This window comes from Eschscholzia californica, unplaced genomic scaffold (genome assembly GCF_041429995.1).
Source record: "Eschscholzia californica isolate CP2 unplaced genomic scaffold, dmEscCali1.0.p SCAF_6, whole genome shotgun sequence".
NCBI classification, from domain to species: domain Eukaryota; kingdom Viridiplantae; phylum Streptophyta; class Magnoliopsida; order Ranunculales; family Papaveraceae; genus Eschscholzia; species Eschscholzia californica.
The window spans coordinates 17714474-17735005 of NW_028238483.1; the positions used below are offsets into that span (position 1 = coordinate 17714474).

The 20532-nt window shown below is 35.9% G+C and overlaps 1 protein-coding gene and 1 pseudogene across 4 annotated transcripts; one reads left to right on the plus strand and one right to left on the minus strand.

Annotated features, from left to right (window-relative positions):
* Nucleotides 1–338: 338 nt before the first annotated feature.
* Nucleotides 339–5752, minus strand: LOC147532105 (nuclear poly(A) polymerase 4-like). 4 transcript variants are annotated; one of them, XM_086646305.1, is made up of 12 exons: nucleotides 5221–5752; nucleotides 4796–4971; nucleotides 4624–4701; nucleotides 3852–3959; nucleotides 3652–3714; nucleotides 3388–3549; nucleotides 2982–3095; nucleotides 2824–2886; nucleotides 2323–2652; nucleotides 2065–2229; nucleotides 861–1936; nucleotides 339–769 (listed from the first exon to the last, which is right to left on the minus strand). In XM_086646305.1, coding segments are annotated over exons 2-12 (2289 nt in total). In that variant the 5' UTR covers nucleotides 4925–4971; nucleotides 5221–5752; the 3' UTR covers nucleotides 339–768. The 4 variants fall into 4 exon arrangements, with proteins under 4 accessions (XP_086502431.1, XP_086502429.1, XP_086502432.1 ...); XM_086646303.1 differs by having other exon boundaries at nucleotides 873–1936; nucleotides 5221–5725; XM_086646306.1 differs by having other exon boundaries at nucleotides 4796–4942; nucleotides 5221–5451.
* Nucleotides 5753–12544: 6792 nt separating this feature from the next.
* On the plus strand, nucleotides 12545–16288 carry LOC147532106 (fasciclin-like arabinogalactan protein 8 pseudogene; annotated as a pseudogene).
* The last annotated feature ends 4244 nt before the right edge of the window (nucleotides 16289–20532 follow it).

Sequence of the window (20532 nt, forward strand, 5' to 3'; positions counted from 1 at the left end):
TTTGAGAGCATAGAAGGGTTACGCGTCTGCCATTAGAGCATCTTATTATACATTAGTCAGTCTTAAAATTATCAGTAATTTGTTACATGATTAAGATTTTATCTTTACAAAAGTCAGTGGTGGATGTAATGATGCATCAGACCAAACAAGCTAGATATACACAAGAGTTAGATGAATCACTTACTAGCATTAAGTGTCGAACTGTACCTCAGCATTAACTTCCAAACAGGAGAAGCCAGTTTTCGTTTCATACGAGGCTAAAAAGGATAGAACAGAGAAAACTATAACTCAGAATATGGAAAAGAAGAGACGGATGCCGTGGCAGATGAGAGAGAGCATGTAACAAGTATAACTTTATATATAAATGTTTGATAACAATATCCATTCTAATCCGCCTAATTAAACCCAACTTAAAAAAAAAGGTGCCGCAAACAAGAATGCTGCAGCTTCTTCATCTGTAAAATTCAGTCGACTGTACACGACCCATCGAACATATGAGCTCTTCAGAGAAAGACTCAACCATCTCAACTTGAGAATCCGAATTCGCATCCATCCAACTGTCATGAAAAATGAAAGCATGCATTCCAATAATGTTACTTACCCTCTTACCCATTCAAAAAGCTGGCTCTGGTTGATGTTTGTTTCTTCTCCTTTGGAGCTTCACCCTTCTTGTTCTCTTTCTTATGTACAAAGAAGGATAACCCCTTTTCAATATATTTGACAAAGATCAGCGGTACTGAGTCTTTATGATGTTGATGCCAAAACCAACCTGCCAAAGCAAACAACCAAAAAACCAGGATTTCAAATATAACAGACAAACAAACTTTTAAAATGAAAAATAAATAACTACGATTATTTACTAGTGTGCTTGCGTTATCAGCTGTTTCTGCACCAATTTTGAGTTACCACCACTATGAGCTGTTTCTGTCCAGTCATTTTGCAATAGGTCTCCACTACCATCATCTAAGTTGGAGCCTTGGCTGCTGTCGCTCCCCACCTCATGGCTTCTATGCATGTTCTTGCTGTAAGTTCTATTTGCTGTAGAAAATTTTAATCCAGTATCACCTGAAATGACCTCATCACTGACAACCTGGCTGGTACCAACCCCAGAAATTTCTTCACCCAATGACCTTGTCACTTTGCAAGACCCACTCTCAGCCCTTACCACACTATTTACTACAGAGTCTGTAACTTTGGCTTCTTCAACTATACCAACCACAGATGATGTACTTGATCCGCAACTGTCTTTTAACACCGAAGCTGATATTTCTCTATCCACAGCAGTACATGTATCATCTTCTCTTTCATCTCGCCGCAGAACAACTTTTCTCTCCTCCAACTGCATCAAATCAACCGTAATACAAGTGTTGTTATCTACACCACTTGCAGAAGAATGCTCCGATTTATCATCATGGGGACTCACTTGACATGTTGCACTAGAACAACTTCCGTTTTCAGGAGAAACGGGCTCCGGCCTTTGTGGGCCAGCACAAACACGTTTCTCCGGCCTCCTGCCCACACCACCACCTGAATCATCTCTTCTCCTCTTGAGCTGCTTTTCTGTTGAAGATCCAGGACTACATTCTTTGTCATGCTTCAGAAATGATTTTTGAGCCTTTTGACAATGATTGTTTAACCTATGAGATAAACGAGGTAGCTTGTCCCACTCTGGAAAAACATATGAAGGGATCTGCTTCCGACGAACATGAGAAACAGATATATCCATTCCTGGCTTCCAGTACATGTACATGTTCACTTCTTGCTTGAATTCATCAACTGCCACACGTATATCAAATTGCTGTCCCTCCTGGACTTTAACTCCTTCTTTCTTCTGCAAACCCATGAAAAATGCAGAATGCGAGCACTGTTTGGAGCTATCAACATATTGATGTGGATAAGGATGGCACTGCAGCTTATTAATTGTCTCCCGTTCTATCTGATAATTCCAATAAAGATACAATTATTAAAAAAAAAGAAAAGAAAAATATAGCATTCTATAAATTGGAATCTTTGAATTTCCATCCATGAGGTTAAACGACAGATTGAAAAGCATCGACACTTTACCTTAAGAGTTAGATGTCTTAATCGAGACTCTACCCAGCCCTTCCATGCAAGCAAATCATCAGCATCTGACGCAAGAATATCAACTTGGAGATAATTCTTATACATTTCAAAGAATAGGTAAGGTTCAAAAAGAGCACTCCAGGGTGATTTATTCAGTTCTATCTCCTGAAAATAGAGGAGATGAAAACAGATTTAGAAATGGCAAGCATAGAATATTAAGTACGTCGAACAAGAGAAAAACAATTATGATGCTCATACCTGGCAGATCTTATTACCCTTCTCGAATTGCTCCATCATAACTCTAAGCGTGCTTGTAGACACATTGTAACTGGAGTTCATGCACGGGTATGCTGGTGTAATGATTGGCATATAATGATTTCTGTCTCTTGAGTTCTTACGAGGATCCCAAACAGGAAACCCAAGTTCCTCCTCCTCAATTCGACACAACATCACGGGGTTCGGCCAGCGCCACTGTGTAAAAACCCTAAAAAATCTGGAAACTAGCATATTGGGGATTGCATTGGGGTAAAGCTGGCACACACGGGCCACCAGAAGAGCCCAATTTACTCCACCAAGAAATCCAGTCACCTGAAAGAAATAAAGAAACATATGTATTTATATTAATATGTATGTATGCATAAAAGATTCGAACCAAAATGGCTCAAGCGACACAAGTAACATGAGTAAGAACTAAGAATTTACATCGTTTTACATGGAGATGGTGATCTAGGATGTCAGAAAGTATGATAGCCAACTTACATTTGAATAGACACCACGTCTTTTGGCCCAAAACTTTAAGCATCTCAGTGTCATGCGGAAGTGCTAATAAAACAAATAGAATAGATTAGACTCACATGACAGATCAAGATATATCAATGAAACCTGAAGATTCTGAACACAATCTGAAAGCTTATTACCTGAATATTTGGAACAAGTCGAAGTATCTGATCAGCAACCCTGCAACCATTAAGACTTCGAACCGTTTGTTCATCAACATTGTACAAAATAGACCTATTAGAGATATCCAGGTCCTGCATAATATTTATAGATTATTACTATTGAACACATGAAAGAACATCATGTCATACCGGTCCAGGAAACAAGAACATTGGAAGACCAATTTATGATGCGAATATTTCTAATAAGAAATTGCAAGAGTATGCTGTATGCTAGCCAATGCAGTGAACATCAAAATTTGCACATGTACGACACAGAGCTACCAAATTGCGTAATAATCTATATACCGCATAAACGATGAAGAGTAGGAGTTTTACTTGGACAAAAACAACAATAAAGGTACGGAAATCATTTTTGACAACTTACTTCAGGAACAACCAAGAGGGAGACACTTGCATAAAGAAGATCGATTGATATCCCGGAGAATTTCAATTTCATTACAGGAACATGTGCATCAGGAATCCGCTGCAGTTCGGTTACTTCTTCCATGTGGTATAGGATATCATGCAAAATAATGAAGAAATCCTCCTACAAGAAACAGAAAATTTTCAACAATTAAACTAAAATAATAAACCAAACAGCAGTTAGAGGGTTTCTGAAACTATATTAAGCCAATTCCATCACAGTTACCTCTCTATTCACATAAGATGGACCCACACACAAAGTGTCTATGTCTGCTCCAGGGCCGTGCACCTGTCAAGTTGCAAGGTAAGTTGTCAAACGTATGCACTAGCGAAGCCAAATTAACCTCGATGTACATAAAAGACTAACAGAAGCTAAATTTACACTTCGAAATTTTAAGAATAAAATGTTATAAGATCATAACTTACCCCTAATCGGTACGACCCAAATGTGAATAAAACAGCGTTAGCATCTTCAACCATATGCTCTGTATATCCCTTCTGACGCGTCAACATTTTTACCCAGGATTGTACAATCTAAGATATAAAAAAATTAATAGGGATATACTTAGTCAAAACCAAACTTTCATAAACTGTCACAATACATAAATTTAATTAAACAAGATAGATTCCAAATCTAAGTCTAACATCTGCCCACTTGTGAGTCTGTGACCTTACCTCGTACAACTTAAACATATGACTAATAAGCTAGGCATACGGACTTAAGTATCCCAAGTAAAAGGTATTTTACAGTCTAAATCAATTAATAGACTTTTAGGCAAAGAGGCCCTAGTTGGTTAAGCAATGCCAAATGGATTATTAACTCTACTAAATATGTAAAATAACCACAAACGCGCAGAATGACCACTGTGGCACAGTTTCCTTTCACAAAGGGACCACATTACTGAAACCTTTCCAGCATCCCATATCTACCGTATTTTCCCATTGTTTCACAATGTCAAGCATATAGACTAATCAGGCCATCAGCTTCCCGATGTTTGCCCAATATGTTCAAGGGTTTGCAGAAAAGAATTTACGTTATGTAGTCACACTTCATTACTCTTATAAACAATTTGAAATACAGGTGATCAAGCTTTATATTCTAAAGCATTAGCTAGACTCGATAGTTTCATCAATTTTGTTTCTCAAAGCTTTACAAGTACTCTAATTACTGAATCAAAGTTACGGAAATAGCTATTACCTGTTTGATTTGACCGAGAACATCTTCTCTTTTAGCAGCTTCTTCCTTGCTCTCATAGAGTCCAGAATCAACCAAGAACTTCAACAAAACAATATAACATTACAATTTACAAAGAATTCAAATTAAAAAAAATTGATAAATTTCTTGTTCTGTGAAAAATTTAAATACATACTTTCTCCAATTCCAAGCTTTTCTGATTGTCCCATTCCGTCGGTCCAGCAAGGGATATGGGTTTTGTCACGCCATACTGTTCCACTGCCGGAGAGGGCAGTGAACTATTATCAGCCTCAGAACTCACCATCTTAACAACAACGAAACCCTAACAAATCAATCCCGAACCAAATTTCCCTAATTTTCACATGCAAAAGAAATACAACAAATCAAAACACACAAAAAAGGAACAATTTTAACATGCGAAGATGAATCAGTCAATCAGATCACATAGCCATGCAAAAGAGAATTAACAAATCCAACTCTAGAAAGGGAAAAAAAACCTAAATTCGAAGAAATAAAAACACAATTCATAAAAAAAAAAAAACCCACCAAATTAATCGCATTCAATGTAAGAATCAACGAAGATTAAAACCCTAAATTTACCTTTCAAAAAGAATAAAACCCAGGAATTCAATCAAATCGGAGACGATGAATGCAGATTGTAGAGAGAGGAGAGAGAAAATAGTAATGAGATTATGAGGAAGAGGAGCGGCGGCACTTAAAAGAATCGGTGAGATGCCTCTTCCTCCGGATCAGATCGGGAAGAAAAAATAGAAACTTTTTTTTTTGGTTTTTGGAAGTGAATTTCTAATAGGACTCTCCCTTTGGTATTACAATACTACGGGCTCACCGAAACCAGGTAAAATCAGATGCTTATGAGCCGTTAGATTTAATCTAAAGGATAGAGTAGAAAGTTGTATATAAGTGGTTAGGTATCAGTGATAAGAGAGAGACACGGGATCAAGATGGGATTAAAATTTAAACGCGGTTTCTGAGAAAAACCAAATAAGACTGATTTGTGAAGTAGAGTTTTGGAGTGGGGGAGAAATTGGTAAGTAAGAAAGGGTTGGGTTTCCGTTGAAAATATCTTCTTGATTTTTAAGTCAATGTTTTAGTTTGAAAGGGATATGATGAATAAAAGGGAAAGTGTGGTGTGACATGGCTGGATGCCCCATCTTTTTCCTTTAATAGCAGTCTCATTTTTTTTTCATATAATATTTACACAAAAAAAGAAAGAGTTTAAATTCCATTGACCACGGATAATATGGAGACGCTCCTTCTAACCAATAGTATCGACTAACACATTAAGTTTACAAGAAATATAATCGAACTTAAGATCGTCGAAAAGATTTTTGAACTTTTTATCTTCAAAAGAGTAGAGTGAGATGTCCATGTAAAATCATTGTTTGACCTGGGAGAATTTGGATGACTGTCTACAAGTCTTCTTCTGTATACACTGAATTACAATGTAGAGATCGTTGAAGAGCTTTCAAAATAGCACAAGATTCCCCTTCCTTATTATTCCTGTATCAAACTCGCATCGGTTTTTGCATTAAGAAACTTATTATTATGATCTTGTATTATAAGACCAATTGTTGATAAATTATGAACCAAAATTAGGGAGACACCCCCACTAATGTTAACATAGTGATAACTGATAAGGAATATGCAGTCCACCCATGTTACTTGGTCATAGTCTGCTGGATAAAAAGTCTTTGAGTGTGCAGGTGAAAGTCAATAATGTTTTGGCAAACATCAATTGCAGACAGAAAAATTGGAACGAATGTTTTGATACAGAAACTTTCATTTGTACAAATACGATAGACAAATGAGTTTTCTCAACATAAATCCTATGCTTAGAGTTACCAAACCAAAGAACTTAACCACTCACCTATATTACCCACCATTATAGACTTGGTTTTTGTACCAAAATAAAATCATATGGTTTGAGCAAATGTAGAATGTAAGCATAAATGTATATCAGTTTTGTCCTGTATAACACAACAACCACATAGATTAGAGCAATGTGCAAAAGAGCTAATCTTAGAACGTAGAGGTAAAGAGTACAGATAATGTTTTTAGTCATTCTCTATAATAACGCAAGGTTGGCCCAGGGAGGCCCCAATCTAAGTTAAGAATAGGGGTCACTTTAGGTATAAATAAAAACTAAAGATAAAATATTTCTGAGTTTGAAAATGAGACCATCATCACATAAATCAAGTTCCTAACCACTAAGCTATAGCTTAGAATTTGTCAAAAATATAGGTGCACTTGTATGTATCTGAACTGGACGAGCCTATTAAACCTAAAGACGAGTCCCTCAAGTACGTTGGGGCCCAAAACAGCTTTTGCTGCTTCGGTGCTTTGGGCCTGGGCCGCCCATGCAATAACACAATAGAGACAATCAAGGAAGAGGAGAAGAAGATATAAGAAGCTAATTTCCCAAATGAAGAATCAGAGGGAAAAAGAAAAACAAATCGGAGGGAGGAGAAGACAAGATGTTCGGGCTTTAGTCAGAGGAAAGGGGACTATTGAATCGTTAAAGGCGTTTGGTTAGCATATTGGGGCGCCATTTGAAAAAACATTAAAAATACGGGGCGCCAAGAGAAAAATAGACTCAAAGTAAAAACACGGGGGCGTTGTTAACACACCCTTAGTTCTTTATTATAAGTCATAAAATTTAAATTACCATTTACTTCCTATTTTATATCACAAACACTAAAACACGTGAATGATGTGCCTTAAATGTTGTCAGTGAAAGGGGTGGTCGGAGTATGGCACGACTTGTAAAGTGGTCGCAACTCGACCTCTACGGGTTAGACTGACTTGTCTGGAGAGAGAATACGACGACTTATGAAGTGTGTGGTTGATGCATGGAGTCAGACAGTCATTGTGAGGTTTGTCGTTGAGGATAAAGTGGAAGGTCTGCCTTAGCGAAGTGGTCGACCTTGTATGTATGAGAATAATGAACAGCCGTCTGTATGGTGCAAAAGGAGATCACGTGGGTCCTGGATTTTTAGTCAAGAGCCATAATCCTTCAAATTATGAATGAGTTTTGGAGTTATGTGCGATTTGATTGAAGATTTGGATCGAAATCCATTCGTTCAATTTAAGTCGTGCAATTTGCGCTTTTAACAACAAAATTATCAACTACAATCTTTGTCTTCTTTGAACCATTAGTCCTCGAAAGTTATTGCGAACATCATTCAGAATTGTATTCTATTTATTTTCAATAATGTATAAACTTCAAAGGATGTTCTATCTCCTAATTTTTTGTGTATACGCATAATGTTTTTAATTTGCAAATGTATGACATAAACCAAATCAAGAGATGCTTACATAAGAAAACCCATATTGACAAAAGAAAAATAAATAATTCTTACAACATGTGAACGTGTTGTTCCACTTTGAGAAACTCAATCAAGGGATTCGTATATCCCGTGGAATTTGTTGACGAATCCTTGTATGGCTCCCCAATAACACAGTGAGCCTTTGACGTTTTTGTCTCATCATATGTTCCCATTTTATCCTTCCAGATCTTGGAAATACAAATCCACATTGATTGACTGGTTTGGTCTTTTCCTACGAATCATTGGTGACATATGAATATGACTTCGTAAGCCCAATGTCTTCCTCTATAGTCCAACGACGGTTTGATGCTTGGTTCGTCCTTTTGGCTCCTTTAGATAAAGAGGATTAGAAGCATTCAGAAGACGTCACAAGGACTTCCATTTCCATATATACGTTGAACCATATAATAGGATATGAAGCAATTACTCAATTTAAACAAAACTAAGGTTAAATTGGAGTGGAGAAGTGTTCAGATGGTTTGAATGGAAAATTTATTACAATAGTCAATCTATGATTGAGGCAACTTAGGTGTTATTTGACAACATTAAAATAAGTTACTTTTTTTACTTATTTAAGAAGAAAAGTAGAAAAGTTAATTGGCATGACAAAGAAAATCAACTTCACTTAAGTCGAAAACTATTTTTTTTTTTTAAGTTAACTTTTTTTTTAACTTTTGACTTCAAGATGAAGTCATTTAATACGGAGGGAGCGGCAAAAAAATTCGCGGGAATTGGAGGGAAAAACGTCTGGCATTTTGGAGGGACAAGTTAGTTTAGGTTCACCCAATTTTTCTTTTTCTTCCTCACAAAAAAAATCTAAGGGTTTTTCTCATGAACTCCAGATTGGCTTCCTCTATTCTTCTTCAAAAAAAGTTGATAACCATCTCCAAATTTTCAAAAAACTACAAGTAAGTCTCTCTCCATCTCTCGTTTTCTCTTTCTATATCAAGTTGTGAAAGTTATTTTGTATTTATTGGTTACATCTACCTCTCAATTTCTCTCGCTATATCAAGTTCTGAAAGTTATATTCTATTTACTGGTTAGAAACATTGATTTCTGAATTCTTTTCTTATGTTTTTTGTTGTTGAGGTTTTGCTTGATCATCATTGTTGTTGAGATTCTTCTTCCTGATGTTGTTCTTGTTGTGAATCTAGATTAGTTTTTTAATGAGCTTGATGCTCTTGAGAATACTCTAGATAACTTGTGACATCTTGAATCTTTGGTAGCTAATTATGTTGATGATGTTGGGTTACAGAAGGTTAGTGTGTATGCGAATTTTTCTTCTTTGAAATTAAAATTTACGAATTTAGTTAGAGGATCGATGGAATGCAAAATACGGTAGAAGATGGAACATACTGAGAAATTGGACTTGAAGTAGCAGTGGAAATCAATTTCAGAATTCTCTCAGCTACTATTCCTTTTGAAACCCACTTTAGTCGTTTCCCGTTTTCACCATTTTCACTAACTGAACTAAATATTACATATTTTCTCATGCTTTTGTTTACTGAATGATGATAGGTGTTCTTCCATGGAAAGCTTTTGTTTACTGAATGATGATGGGTATTCTTCTACGAAAAATGGATTTTGGACTTCTAGTAGTAGTAATTTACTACTATAGCATCACTTCATATTCATTTCATATTCTTTTGGTATTGGTAGATGTAGTAGATGTAGTAGATGTAGTAGATGTAGTAGTAGTAGATGTAGATAGAGTAACTAATAACATATTGTTGTTTGTAAAAAGAGTTGTTTGTTCCTCATTTATTTTTTAAATACGTCATTGTTTATAGAAAAAAAATCTATCTCTATTTTATTATCTACCATTATGTTTCGTTTTCATTATTTATAAGAAATTGACTTTTATATAAGCGATAAGAAGAATAAAGTATGTTGTGAGGAAATTACGTAAAAAAATATAAATGTTATTGCCAAACTAACTTTTTTGACTCTTTGACTTATAAGCAAGTGTTTTGCCAAACTAACTTTAAAACATTTTTGACTTTTTAAAAGTAAAAGAACTTCTACTACAAGTAAAGTACTTTTACTTTTTGTTGCCAAACGACACCTTAGTTGAGTAACCATTATGACTTTATGTTTCGAGATAATCGCTAACTATGACCATTTTATTGTGCATATCAGATTGTTGAGACTTCAGGACACCGTAGTCTAGTGAATCCAATAGGACATGCAACCAAAATAAGAAAATAGTGGGTCATTGGCTATCACGTACAAAAAGATCTAAACTTTAATTTAGATTAACATAACCGAACTCAGACAACCTTACACCCATTTAAATCATTGACTTGGTTGTAAGTTTTTTCAAGTTCAAGTTTCGTAAGTCATTTGGATACTACAATCAATAACATGCTATTTTAGTCCTAGTTTTTTTGTGGGAAATCGACTATGATCTATGTTAGTCGTTACAACGCATTGATACATCATGAAGATGTGATAAGCACGATAACCGCCTAATTTAAACCATTAATGAAAGAGGCCTAAAGCCCAACAACATGAAAGAGGCCTAAAGCCCGACAAATTTATTACATTATTTACTTTATTTAGGTCGCGACTTTGCGGAATAAAGAAAATTTTCCGGGGAATAAAGAATTAATCAAAATTTTTTTGATTTAGAGGGCATATTCTTCTTTTAATCCAAAAATTGACTTTATCGTACATTGCCCCCTAATCTTCATCTTCCCTCTCTCTCACCATCTCTTCACTCTCACTGACTATCTCTTTGTCGTTCTCATTCTAGATCTCTCTCTCTCTCTTTCATTGTGAATCACTTTCTTTCATCTCTCTCGTTGTAGACATATCTCTTTGTAGATTCGTTTTTCTTTTTGTTTGTCTCGCAGTCTTTATCTCATTTTCTCGAAACCTGTATCTCGTCCTCTCTCTTACAGTATGTATAGATCTCTTTGTGGAGATCACAGAGGTCGTGGCCACGAAATGTTTTGTGGTCACGAAACGTTTTGCAGCCACGAAATGTTTTGCAGCCACGAAACGTTTTGTAGCCACGAAGTGTTTTGCAGCCACGAAATGGTCGGGGTCACAAAACGTTTTGTGTCCACGAAATGTTTCATGACCACGAAATACTCGAAGGGTTTCGCCAAAAACCCTCCTCGAGGTCTGGTTCTGGAAAAGGGAAAGCTTCCCTTCGCCAGAACAATGTCTGTGTGTGAGAGAAAGGAAAAACCAATGAGAGACCGATGAAGAAACAATGAAAGGTTGAGAGAGAAATAATGAAAGATCGAGAGACATAGATAGGGAGAACAATAGAAAGAGATAACGAGAGAGATGGAGAGACCGAGAGAGAGGGTAACAATACCTGAGAGAGGAGAAGAAAGGAGAGAAGAGGAGGCAATGGTAGTCAAAATAGTGGTAGTGGGAAGTTGTGGTGGTGATGGTGATAGAGAAGATGAAGATTAGGGGGCAATGTTTGATCAAGTTAATTTTTAGGTTAAAAAATAACATTCTCCGAAGAATGTGCAGAAAAACATGGATTCTCTAGAGAATTTATTCCCCGGAGATTATTCTTTATGCCCCAAAGATCAAAGTTCATGTTCCCTTATAACATGGATTCCCCAATTTCATAATCTTTGTTTTGCCCCGAATTTTAATCAGTTTGATGAACAAGGAATCTGGCCTCTTGAATTGAGTAGAGTCTTTTCTTGTAAAAGAAAAATTGAGGAACAAGGAATGAGTAAGTTGGAATTTGGGATGTGGTTTGTTACTTGGTTAGCACCTGAGGAAGTGAGGGGGCTGGTTGGTTACTTCTCTATTCATTTATCTCTCTTCTTTACCAATATGGACATGTATACAAGCTCCTTTTTTGGTGAATGAACTTCAGTTCAGGTTAAAATTAAAAGGTTTTTACCATTTGGAAAAGGTAATGGTTGTTTATCAGCTAAAAACAAGGGCCTTCTGCCATCACAATTTCCGGAAATATGTCGTGCTTGAATGTATATGCCGGCCTGATATGAAAATGTGGTATTGATATTTTACGAGAGAAATCACTCACTGAGTTGGTACCAGTCATTATTTTTTAGTAATCATGTTTCTTTATGTGATTTCATAAATGCGAACATTCGTTGATTCCTTGGAGTGATTTTCTATAGATCATTGTGCACTTCCTTACAACGTTAAACCAAGATGTGGAACTGTGCTTGCACAGATATATTTGTTGTGTGATACGTTTAGTTTAACGTACATTCTCATTTATCGTGTGATACGGTGAAGTTTAATGTATTCGCAATCCTTTTAAAATGTAAACTTCCAAATGAATTCACAATCCTTGTCATAATCAAACTTTTGTGTTTTAGCCACGATCGAACGATTGTTTACCCTTATCAGGACATACTCTAGGATATAGTGGACAAATACCTATAACACTGATAATGATATCTTTAAATTGGTATTCTGTTATTTCATTTCTGTTCGAAATCTATTGAATGAGAGGACATTTAAGGCACATACAAAAGTGTCATTTTTTACATTATTATGCTATATATTTCATTATTTTATTGGGTGCAACTCTTGACACATTTTACGAGCGTCCATCTGCAGCATTTGCTCCAATGAATGGGGGAACTGGTTTCGACTACCGTGAATCAGCTCCTTCCAGAGATCGATCGTTTGATGCGCATAAGTACTTCCAGGAATCTGAACCCAGAAATAATGATGTAGAAGAATTGTCAAACCAATCATCCAAGCAAAAACTGTCAAATTCTGTCATGGCCGCGGGACTTCGGGGAAATACGTCAGCAGGAAATTCAAACATAAATTTCCAATCAGTGATTCGAAATGAGGGAGGCACACGAGAGTTAGCCCCCTCAAAGTTGATTCATCTATGTGGTAATTATAGTCTTTTTCCATATGAATTGTACGAATTAGACGTTGAAGTAACAAATGAAACATAGCTTTCCATTATATGTTATAGAACTCAAGAAACTCTGTCAACACTTCTAGAATTTGGTAAATGTTGAATTGTCTTGTGAATTTAACCATAAAGGTAAGAGAAATGATTGATGGCCAAATCTTAGGTTCCAAACTGATAGCTCAATTTTACTTAGCTTTTGGTTGCTTTCTTCATTCTTTTCTGAAATGATGGGTGATGTCATTACTTTTTTAGATAAAGTTTTATTCGAATGGATAAAAGATGAAGAGAGAAAGATGGTAAATAAGATGGAGGTGGTTAACGGCGAAGAAGATTGAGGGGGTTGATGGTGCAGAACATGAAGATGAAAATGGTGGTGGTGATCTGTGAAGGTGGGTCGATGGTGAAAGTGGTTGTGAAAAAAAAATGAAGTATTTTGGTTTAGGTCGATGAACTTAGTGACCCTATAAAATAATTTGGGCCTAACTTTTTCGTCTACTTCAAGATTTGCTAGACCACCTTTTTTTCGGCCAAATACAGATACTGGTCAGTTCGGAATTCAGACAGCTGAGCTATGATCTTCTATGATCTTGGAAATGCTCAGAGGGAATAAAAAATTTAATTTGTCAATTCTTCAATAGCAACTATTTTCCTATGACAGAAGAATCTTTGGTAGGTCTCTAATTTTGTTCACTCCGTAGAATAAAGCAAGAGAAGGACCCATTATAGCTACACTCGTGGCAACAACTGAACACGCAGGTGGAATAGCTTGGCTAAGACCTAGAAACTGCGAGGCGAGAAAACTGGCAAGTGTGGAACTTTGCGTTCCGGTACATAGAGAAATTGTCTTGCAAACTTCTTCTTGCCTGACATATAAGAGATTGTATTATTCAGATCGGTTGGGCAGTTACTGCGTTACTGGTAATGACAAGAACACGTAAACTTATGAGAGACCCGAAAGCTTATAATATGGGCTCTGATGTCCATGAGAGACCTGACAAGCTTATAATATGGACTCTGATGTCCATGAGAGATCTGAGAAGCTTATAGTGTGGGCGATGTCGACGAGAAATACCAACTATTTGAATGACCCAAGTCAAGAACTACTACTGTAAAAGAAACTGAACGGAACCAACTGGAGACTCTCGGTGAAGAAAATCTAACTTCGATTTATTGCGGGGGGCTTCTTATACACAATGAAGTACAAACCACGACAAAAGGCATAACTGGTGGCATTACCCTAACAACTGACTCCGCATACGTATTAAGTGGTAGGCCAAGAGTGATCAGAATAAGAACAACCTGCAAAGACCATACAAATCACTATAATCAACAAATCTTAATCCTCTGAACCAGTATAGCAGACAAATCCACTTAATGAAGCACTTGGTTGGTTACCTAAAATATCAACTTCGACATTGCAAATACATCACCATAACAACAAACTCGATGAGTAATTCAGTAAGAATAGGAGTAACTATAACAGAAGTTATAGTCGTTGAGGTTGTCATGAGAATGCTCAAAGCCAGTCGCAGACCCAGAAAAATTTCTTCGTAGGGGAACTCTTACTTATGGTAAATCATTATAAATTGTCCGAAAGTCTTGATGTGACATTCAAATTAACAAGTGATTTATACAATTGAGAAATTTTATAGGCAATGACCAAACTCATTAAAGGCAATGTAGTTTTTATCCAGAACTTGATCAAAACAAGTTGACCAAGTATGCTTAGAGGCAATGTCCAAAATCTAGGGTGTTCATCACCCACTTCTTTTTCTCTTCTTAGACATAAAGTCACTAGCCGGAGTTCGGTCGGTAATTCCACCGGTGACATTTTTCCTTAAATAGATAGATCTTAAATCCTCAGCATGCATATATTCAACATAGTTGAAACCCTAGACCATGAACAGAGTTAAACTTCAAACTTAGATATCAAAAATAGATTAATTTGTTACCTTGGCATAGTAATCTTTCCAAACTCTACAAGCAAGCGAATGACCACCCAAATTAATTAAAAGCTTTAAACCTAACTTTACCAATACCCAATTCCTCTGATGTTGGATACTGAGTAGGTTGATATTGCCCGAATGCCTTAATAAAGGTTCCCAAAACAAACAATTAATGAAGAATTTAAAACTTAAATTTAAAATTCCTCAAATACAAAAGAATTAGGAAATCAAGCTTATCTTTTAACATGTGGAGTAGTGTTATCTTTCCAGCGTTAACCCTAAAACAATATCTTCGTATCTTTCTGCCATAAACCAAAAGATGCAAGAACATCAAAGAATCAGTCAACAAAAATCATGACTCACTACGACTAAACCCTACAGAGAGCAATAGAGATGTTTTTGTCGGAATTATGCGAACACGATTTCTTCCTGGAATTGTTCAAAGGGATTGGATATTATAATGGTAGTGTTGGTGGTAAGATTTTTGGTGAATTCAAGGGACAATTACTGAACGTTTTCATAATAAACATTACTGATTAATAATTATTGAAACCCTCACCTTTCACATTTGGGGAAAGCAGAAATGTTTCCGGGGAAGACGGTGGAAAACAAAAAAAGTGAAACCAAACGCACCTTAACGTCGCCGGCAGAAAGTCGCCTGCTGGGTATTGCCTTGGACGGCCGGAGACATCATCACTACCCTTTATCAAACTACTGGTAATGCTCAAGGTAATCTAGGGTTTATTAATATTACATATTTTAAAGATGGTAAAGTTCGTTTTGGATCAGCTTCTCCTGGATCTAAACGTGATTCTTCATTTACTAAAAGTATTAAACAAATTCCTTATACTATGTCTGTTTTAGAAATTACTTCTCCGATTATGGCTCCCGGAATTTTAATAGCTCTGACACCCTCTGTTTCAACTCTCAATATAACTGATTTAATTGACAGATCTGGGTGTAAAACTTCTTCTTCATTGATTACTGGTTCTGGGATTTTGAAGATTTATGAATCCGCCATTAATAAAGGGTTAACTTTATTTGCACTTAAAGATGAAGCTTTTGAATCTCCTGGTTTACTAGATCTGAGTAAATTAATAAATGATGAAGGAGTTATTAAGATTTTAAAGTTTCATGCTATATCTGGGTGTAATCCAATTGGAACATTGAAAATTAGTAAAGATTTGATTTCTACTTTAGCTTCTAATGGTGGTGGAGGTGGTAAGTATGAATTAAAGGTTAAAGTTGCTGGAGATTCAGTTACATTAGACACTGGTTTTGATACATCTAGGGTTTCTGGTACTGTAATTGATAGTACACCTTTATGTGTTTTTACTGTTGATGATGTTCTTCTTCCAATTGAGTTGTTTGGGCAATCTCCAACTCCAGCACCTTCCCCAGTTTCGTTATCGCGATCGCCCTCTCCGGCACCAGAGATTGCTAATGCTCCGGTACCAGCACCTTCACCAACTTGCAACCAGACGAGCTCCGCCTAAGGGGCTCCTCCCCTTCGCCGGAGATGGAGAGTAGGAGAAAAAAAATGTCGCCGGAGATGGTGGAAGTCGCCGGAGACGGTGGTGATAGGTGAAAGGAAGAAGAAGCTGAAAAAGATTTAGTTGTTTGGGGGAAATAAAAAAATCTATTTTTTTTTGTTTCCACCCAAAACTTCAAACCCCGGAAAATTTCTTTATTTCCCCGTAACACCGACCTTTTGAAATTTCCGTCAAATTTAACTTATCATTTTTCAATATTACTTTCTTGCCCTCTTACTAAAATCTCCACCTTTTCATAATACACTTACTAAAACTCTCAGCTTTTCATAATACACTTACTGAAACCCCCACCTTTTCTAAACAGACTTGGCCTCTTACTAAATCCCTAACCTTATCTTAATACACATACTAAAATCCCCACCTTTTCACCGTTTTTGCTCCTCTTTATGCAATTTTTTTCTATTTAAACCTAAGTTTGAAAACCTACAAACTTCACCCCTTCCATCAACAAGTTTTACTTTATTTATTTAATGGCTTCTTCAAGTTCATCAAATGTGTATTAAAATGCAAGATCACAACAAGAGGTAGTTTTTTTACACTAGTTCTTTGGATTGATTTATATAATTACTGATTTTTCAATATTCACTATGTTTAGGTTATTTGTCAACTTTGAGATCAACACAGACATTCGGTGCTAGATTGTTCATGAATGTATTCAAGATGCACAAACGGCAATTGTAATGGAATTAGGAAAATGATGGTTCCGGTAAACCTAATTCATTTGGTGAAAAATTTCTTACTTTTCAATTTCCCAAATGCGGTGGATTTTGGTGGTTCAAGAATGAACGTAAAAAAGTTACTTCATCGTCTTCGTAAAAAAAAACGATATTTCAAAGTGGTTGTCATGGTTGTGGAGAACAAAACCACTTTCTCAAGAATTGTCCTTGGAATTTATATCCATGTGAGAAAAACGGATGTAAAGGTAAGATGAAGTTGTTGATTTCACAGAAAGTTCCCAACGATGGCATTCCATTTTTGAAATGTTTAGAATGTGAGAAATTTCTCTGGTTGTTCGATGTTATTTCGAAGAAAAGTAAGTCAAAGTTAGATATCACGTTAGATGATATATGCGAAGGAGTTGAACAAAAACTTAAATTTAAGTTTTAACGTCTATTGTGGTTGTTATGTTTTCTAGTACTTTGATATTCGAAAGTCAAAATTTAATTTTGTATATATATATATATATATATATATATATATATATATATATATATATTGTAAGTCATATATTACATATCACATATCATATTAACCATCTCATTTATTGGTAGAAAGAATAAACATGACTCTATTTGTGTATGTAACTTTATAAAATGAGGGTTTCTATTTGTTGTTTATAAGATATGTTGGTCTTCTCCCTTTCTTAATTGTGTTGACTGCGAGATCCTCAAAGAATCCGAAAAGGAGGTAGAAGACAATGTTGACATAACTTAATTCTATCTAAGGGGGTATTCCAGTACCTTATTCTGATGATATCATAGCAATATGTGCTTTCGGTGCCACTCAAAAAGGTATATTTGTCTCCGCAGTCGCAAGAAATGCTACTCCATCATATAGTGTTGTTACAGATATTGCTTCTTGGATTATTATGGTCTATGCAAGTCATATAGTTCACGTGCATTTACTTCCTAAATTAGCGGTTAGTGAATCATCTAGTTATTTAGTTCGTGATTATATTGCCAAGTCATATAGTCCACGTGGCAAAATGGTTTTTTTACCGAACAAAGCTTGGAGTTAAACCAACACCGGTTATTGCTGGTTTCTCATGTAGATGACTAAATGTACTATCAACGCTATTGCTCTAAGTCTCAATATTTTAACGACTTAGCGTGAAAGATTGGGCCCGACATCGTTACCATTTGATATTCGAAAGTCAAATTATATATATTATATATATATATATATAAATTATAGGTCATATATCATATATCACATATCACATATTATATTAACCATCTCATTTAATAGTAGAAAGAATAAACATGACTTTATTTGTGTATGTAACTTTATAAAAGTAGGATATCTATTTGTTGTTTATAAGATTTGTTGGTCTTCTCCCTTTCTTGATTGCGTTGACTGCGACATCCTCAAAGCATTTGACAAGGCGGTAGAAGACAATGTTGACATAATTTAATTCTTCGTTGGGGGTATTCCAGTACCTGATTCCAATGATATTATAGCCATATGTGCTTTCAGTGCCACGCAGAAAGGTGTATTTGTCTCGGCTGCTGCCGGAAATGTTATGCCACCGAATGGTAATGTTACAAATATCACTTCTTGGATTGTTATAGTTTAAGCAAGTCCTTCATAAAAAAAACAAGTCACATAGTCCACGTACATTTACTTCCTAGATTGGCGGTTAGTGAATCATCTAGCTATTTAGTTTGTGATTATATTGTCAAGTCATATAGTTCACGTGGCAGAGTGATTTTTTTACCAAACAAAATTTGGAGTTAAACCAACACCGGTTGCTGCTGGTTTCTCATCTAAAGGACTACATTTACTATCAATTTTATTGCTTTAAGTCTCAATATTTTAACGACTTAGCCTGAAAGATTGGGCCACATTGTTATCATTTGATATTCGAATGTCAAAATTTAATTTTGTATATATATATATAAAGTGTATCATATATCATATATCATATATCACATATCACATATCAAATATCATATTAACTATCTCATTTATTGGTAGAAAAAATAAACATGACTTTATTTGTGTATGTAACTTTATAATTCCTTATTGCGCTGACTGCGACATCCTCAAAGCATTCGACATGCAGTAGAAGACAATGTTGACATAATTTCTTTCTCTGCTGAGGATATTCAAGTACCTTATTCTAATGATATCATAACAATATGTGCTTTCGGTACCACCCAGAAAGGTATATTTGTCTCGGCAGCTGCCGAAAATGTTACTCCACCGAATGGTAATGTTACAAATATCACTTCTTGGATTATTATAGTTGGTGCAAGAAATACCGATTGAAAGTCTTTGTTGATTTGATCTTTAAAGATGGTGGAATAGTTAGGAGATCATCTCTTAAATGATGGGCCAAACTTAAATATTTTTTTAATTATCTTTGGTGATAATGTAGCCAAAAATATTGAAGGAGATGTCCTTCGACCAAGATTGCAATGCGAGCAATTTGTCGGCTAGGACAATTGATGAAGAAGATCATCAAGTCTGATTGATTTTGAGGTCGTAGAGTTTATGCTAGGAACCAACTACGATCGTCAAATTACGAAGTAATTCGCGGCTAACTTCGATCGAATCCTACATCGGGTTACACATAAGAATTGGTATTTAATCGGATGATATGACTAGTGGGAGTGTGATATAGCATTGAGAATGTCCCATAAACATATCTCACATGCCTAAATAGAATTTGGGCAAAAGATAGCAAAAAGGCCCGAAATAAGGGTTTTGGGCCTAAACCGATTCGGGCACTTTTAGAGCTCGGATTTGGCTGATTTTTGGAAGGACGTTTCCTTATGTTATGAACATTAAATATGACAATTTTGGCTGGGTTTGGACGTCATCTCCTTAGGGAATTGAGAAAATATCAACTAGTTGCTATTTTTGATAATTTCCCTAAATCTTATTCTAAAGGGTGTTTTAGGAAACCTTTAAGGAGGTGTATTCTCATTAGGGTTCTATATAAACAATCTTAGGGCAGAGATTAAGGTGTGGATTTTCTCCTTAAGCTTTCTTGCTCTACCACATCAAGTAGAAAGGAGAAAGTGAGCTAATTCCCAAGTTATCTTCTAGTCAAGCATGAAGAAGGTCTTCTTATTATCAAACCACTATTGGAGTGCTAGCAAGCTTTCAAGGAGGAAGATTAAATACACCGTTCAGTGTCCCAAGTAGAGGAGCGATGATTGGAGTTCTTGGTCTTCTTTAATCTATTCTACTAGTTCGAGGGAAATAGTGATGGGCCTAGAAAGTTTCCTAAATAGGTCACCACCCGCAAGTATATGGGTGTCAAGTAGTAAACCCAGTAAGACCGGAGTCGATCCGCGGAGACTAAGTCAAACTCACTCTAAGACCTACAACTAACTTGGTTTTTGAATTCGATTTTGATATTTGCAGATTTAATAAGTGTTAAAATAACGTAGATAAGTAATAACGGCGAACGAATGAATGGAGGAGAAGTCTAGGGTTTTGAATCTATTTTAATCATG

Excerpts from the sequence above, each read along its gene's own strand:
- LOC147532105 (XM_086646303.1), bottom strand. The coding sequence starts at position 4,924 with ATGGTGAGTTCTGAGGCTGATAATAGTTCACTGCCCTCTCCGGCAGTG. Across the intron at positions 4,702-4,795 it reads AAAGCTTGGAATTGGAGAAA|TTCTTGGTTGATTCTGGACT; the intron begins GTATGTATTTAA and ends GTTTTGTTGAAG. Across the intron at positions 2,230-2,322 it reads AGGGTAATAAGATCTGCCAG|GAGATAGAACTGAATAAATC; the intron begins GTATGAGCATCA and ends CTCTATTTTCAG.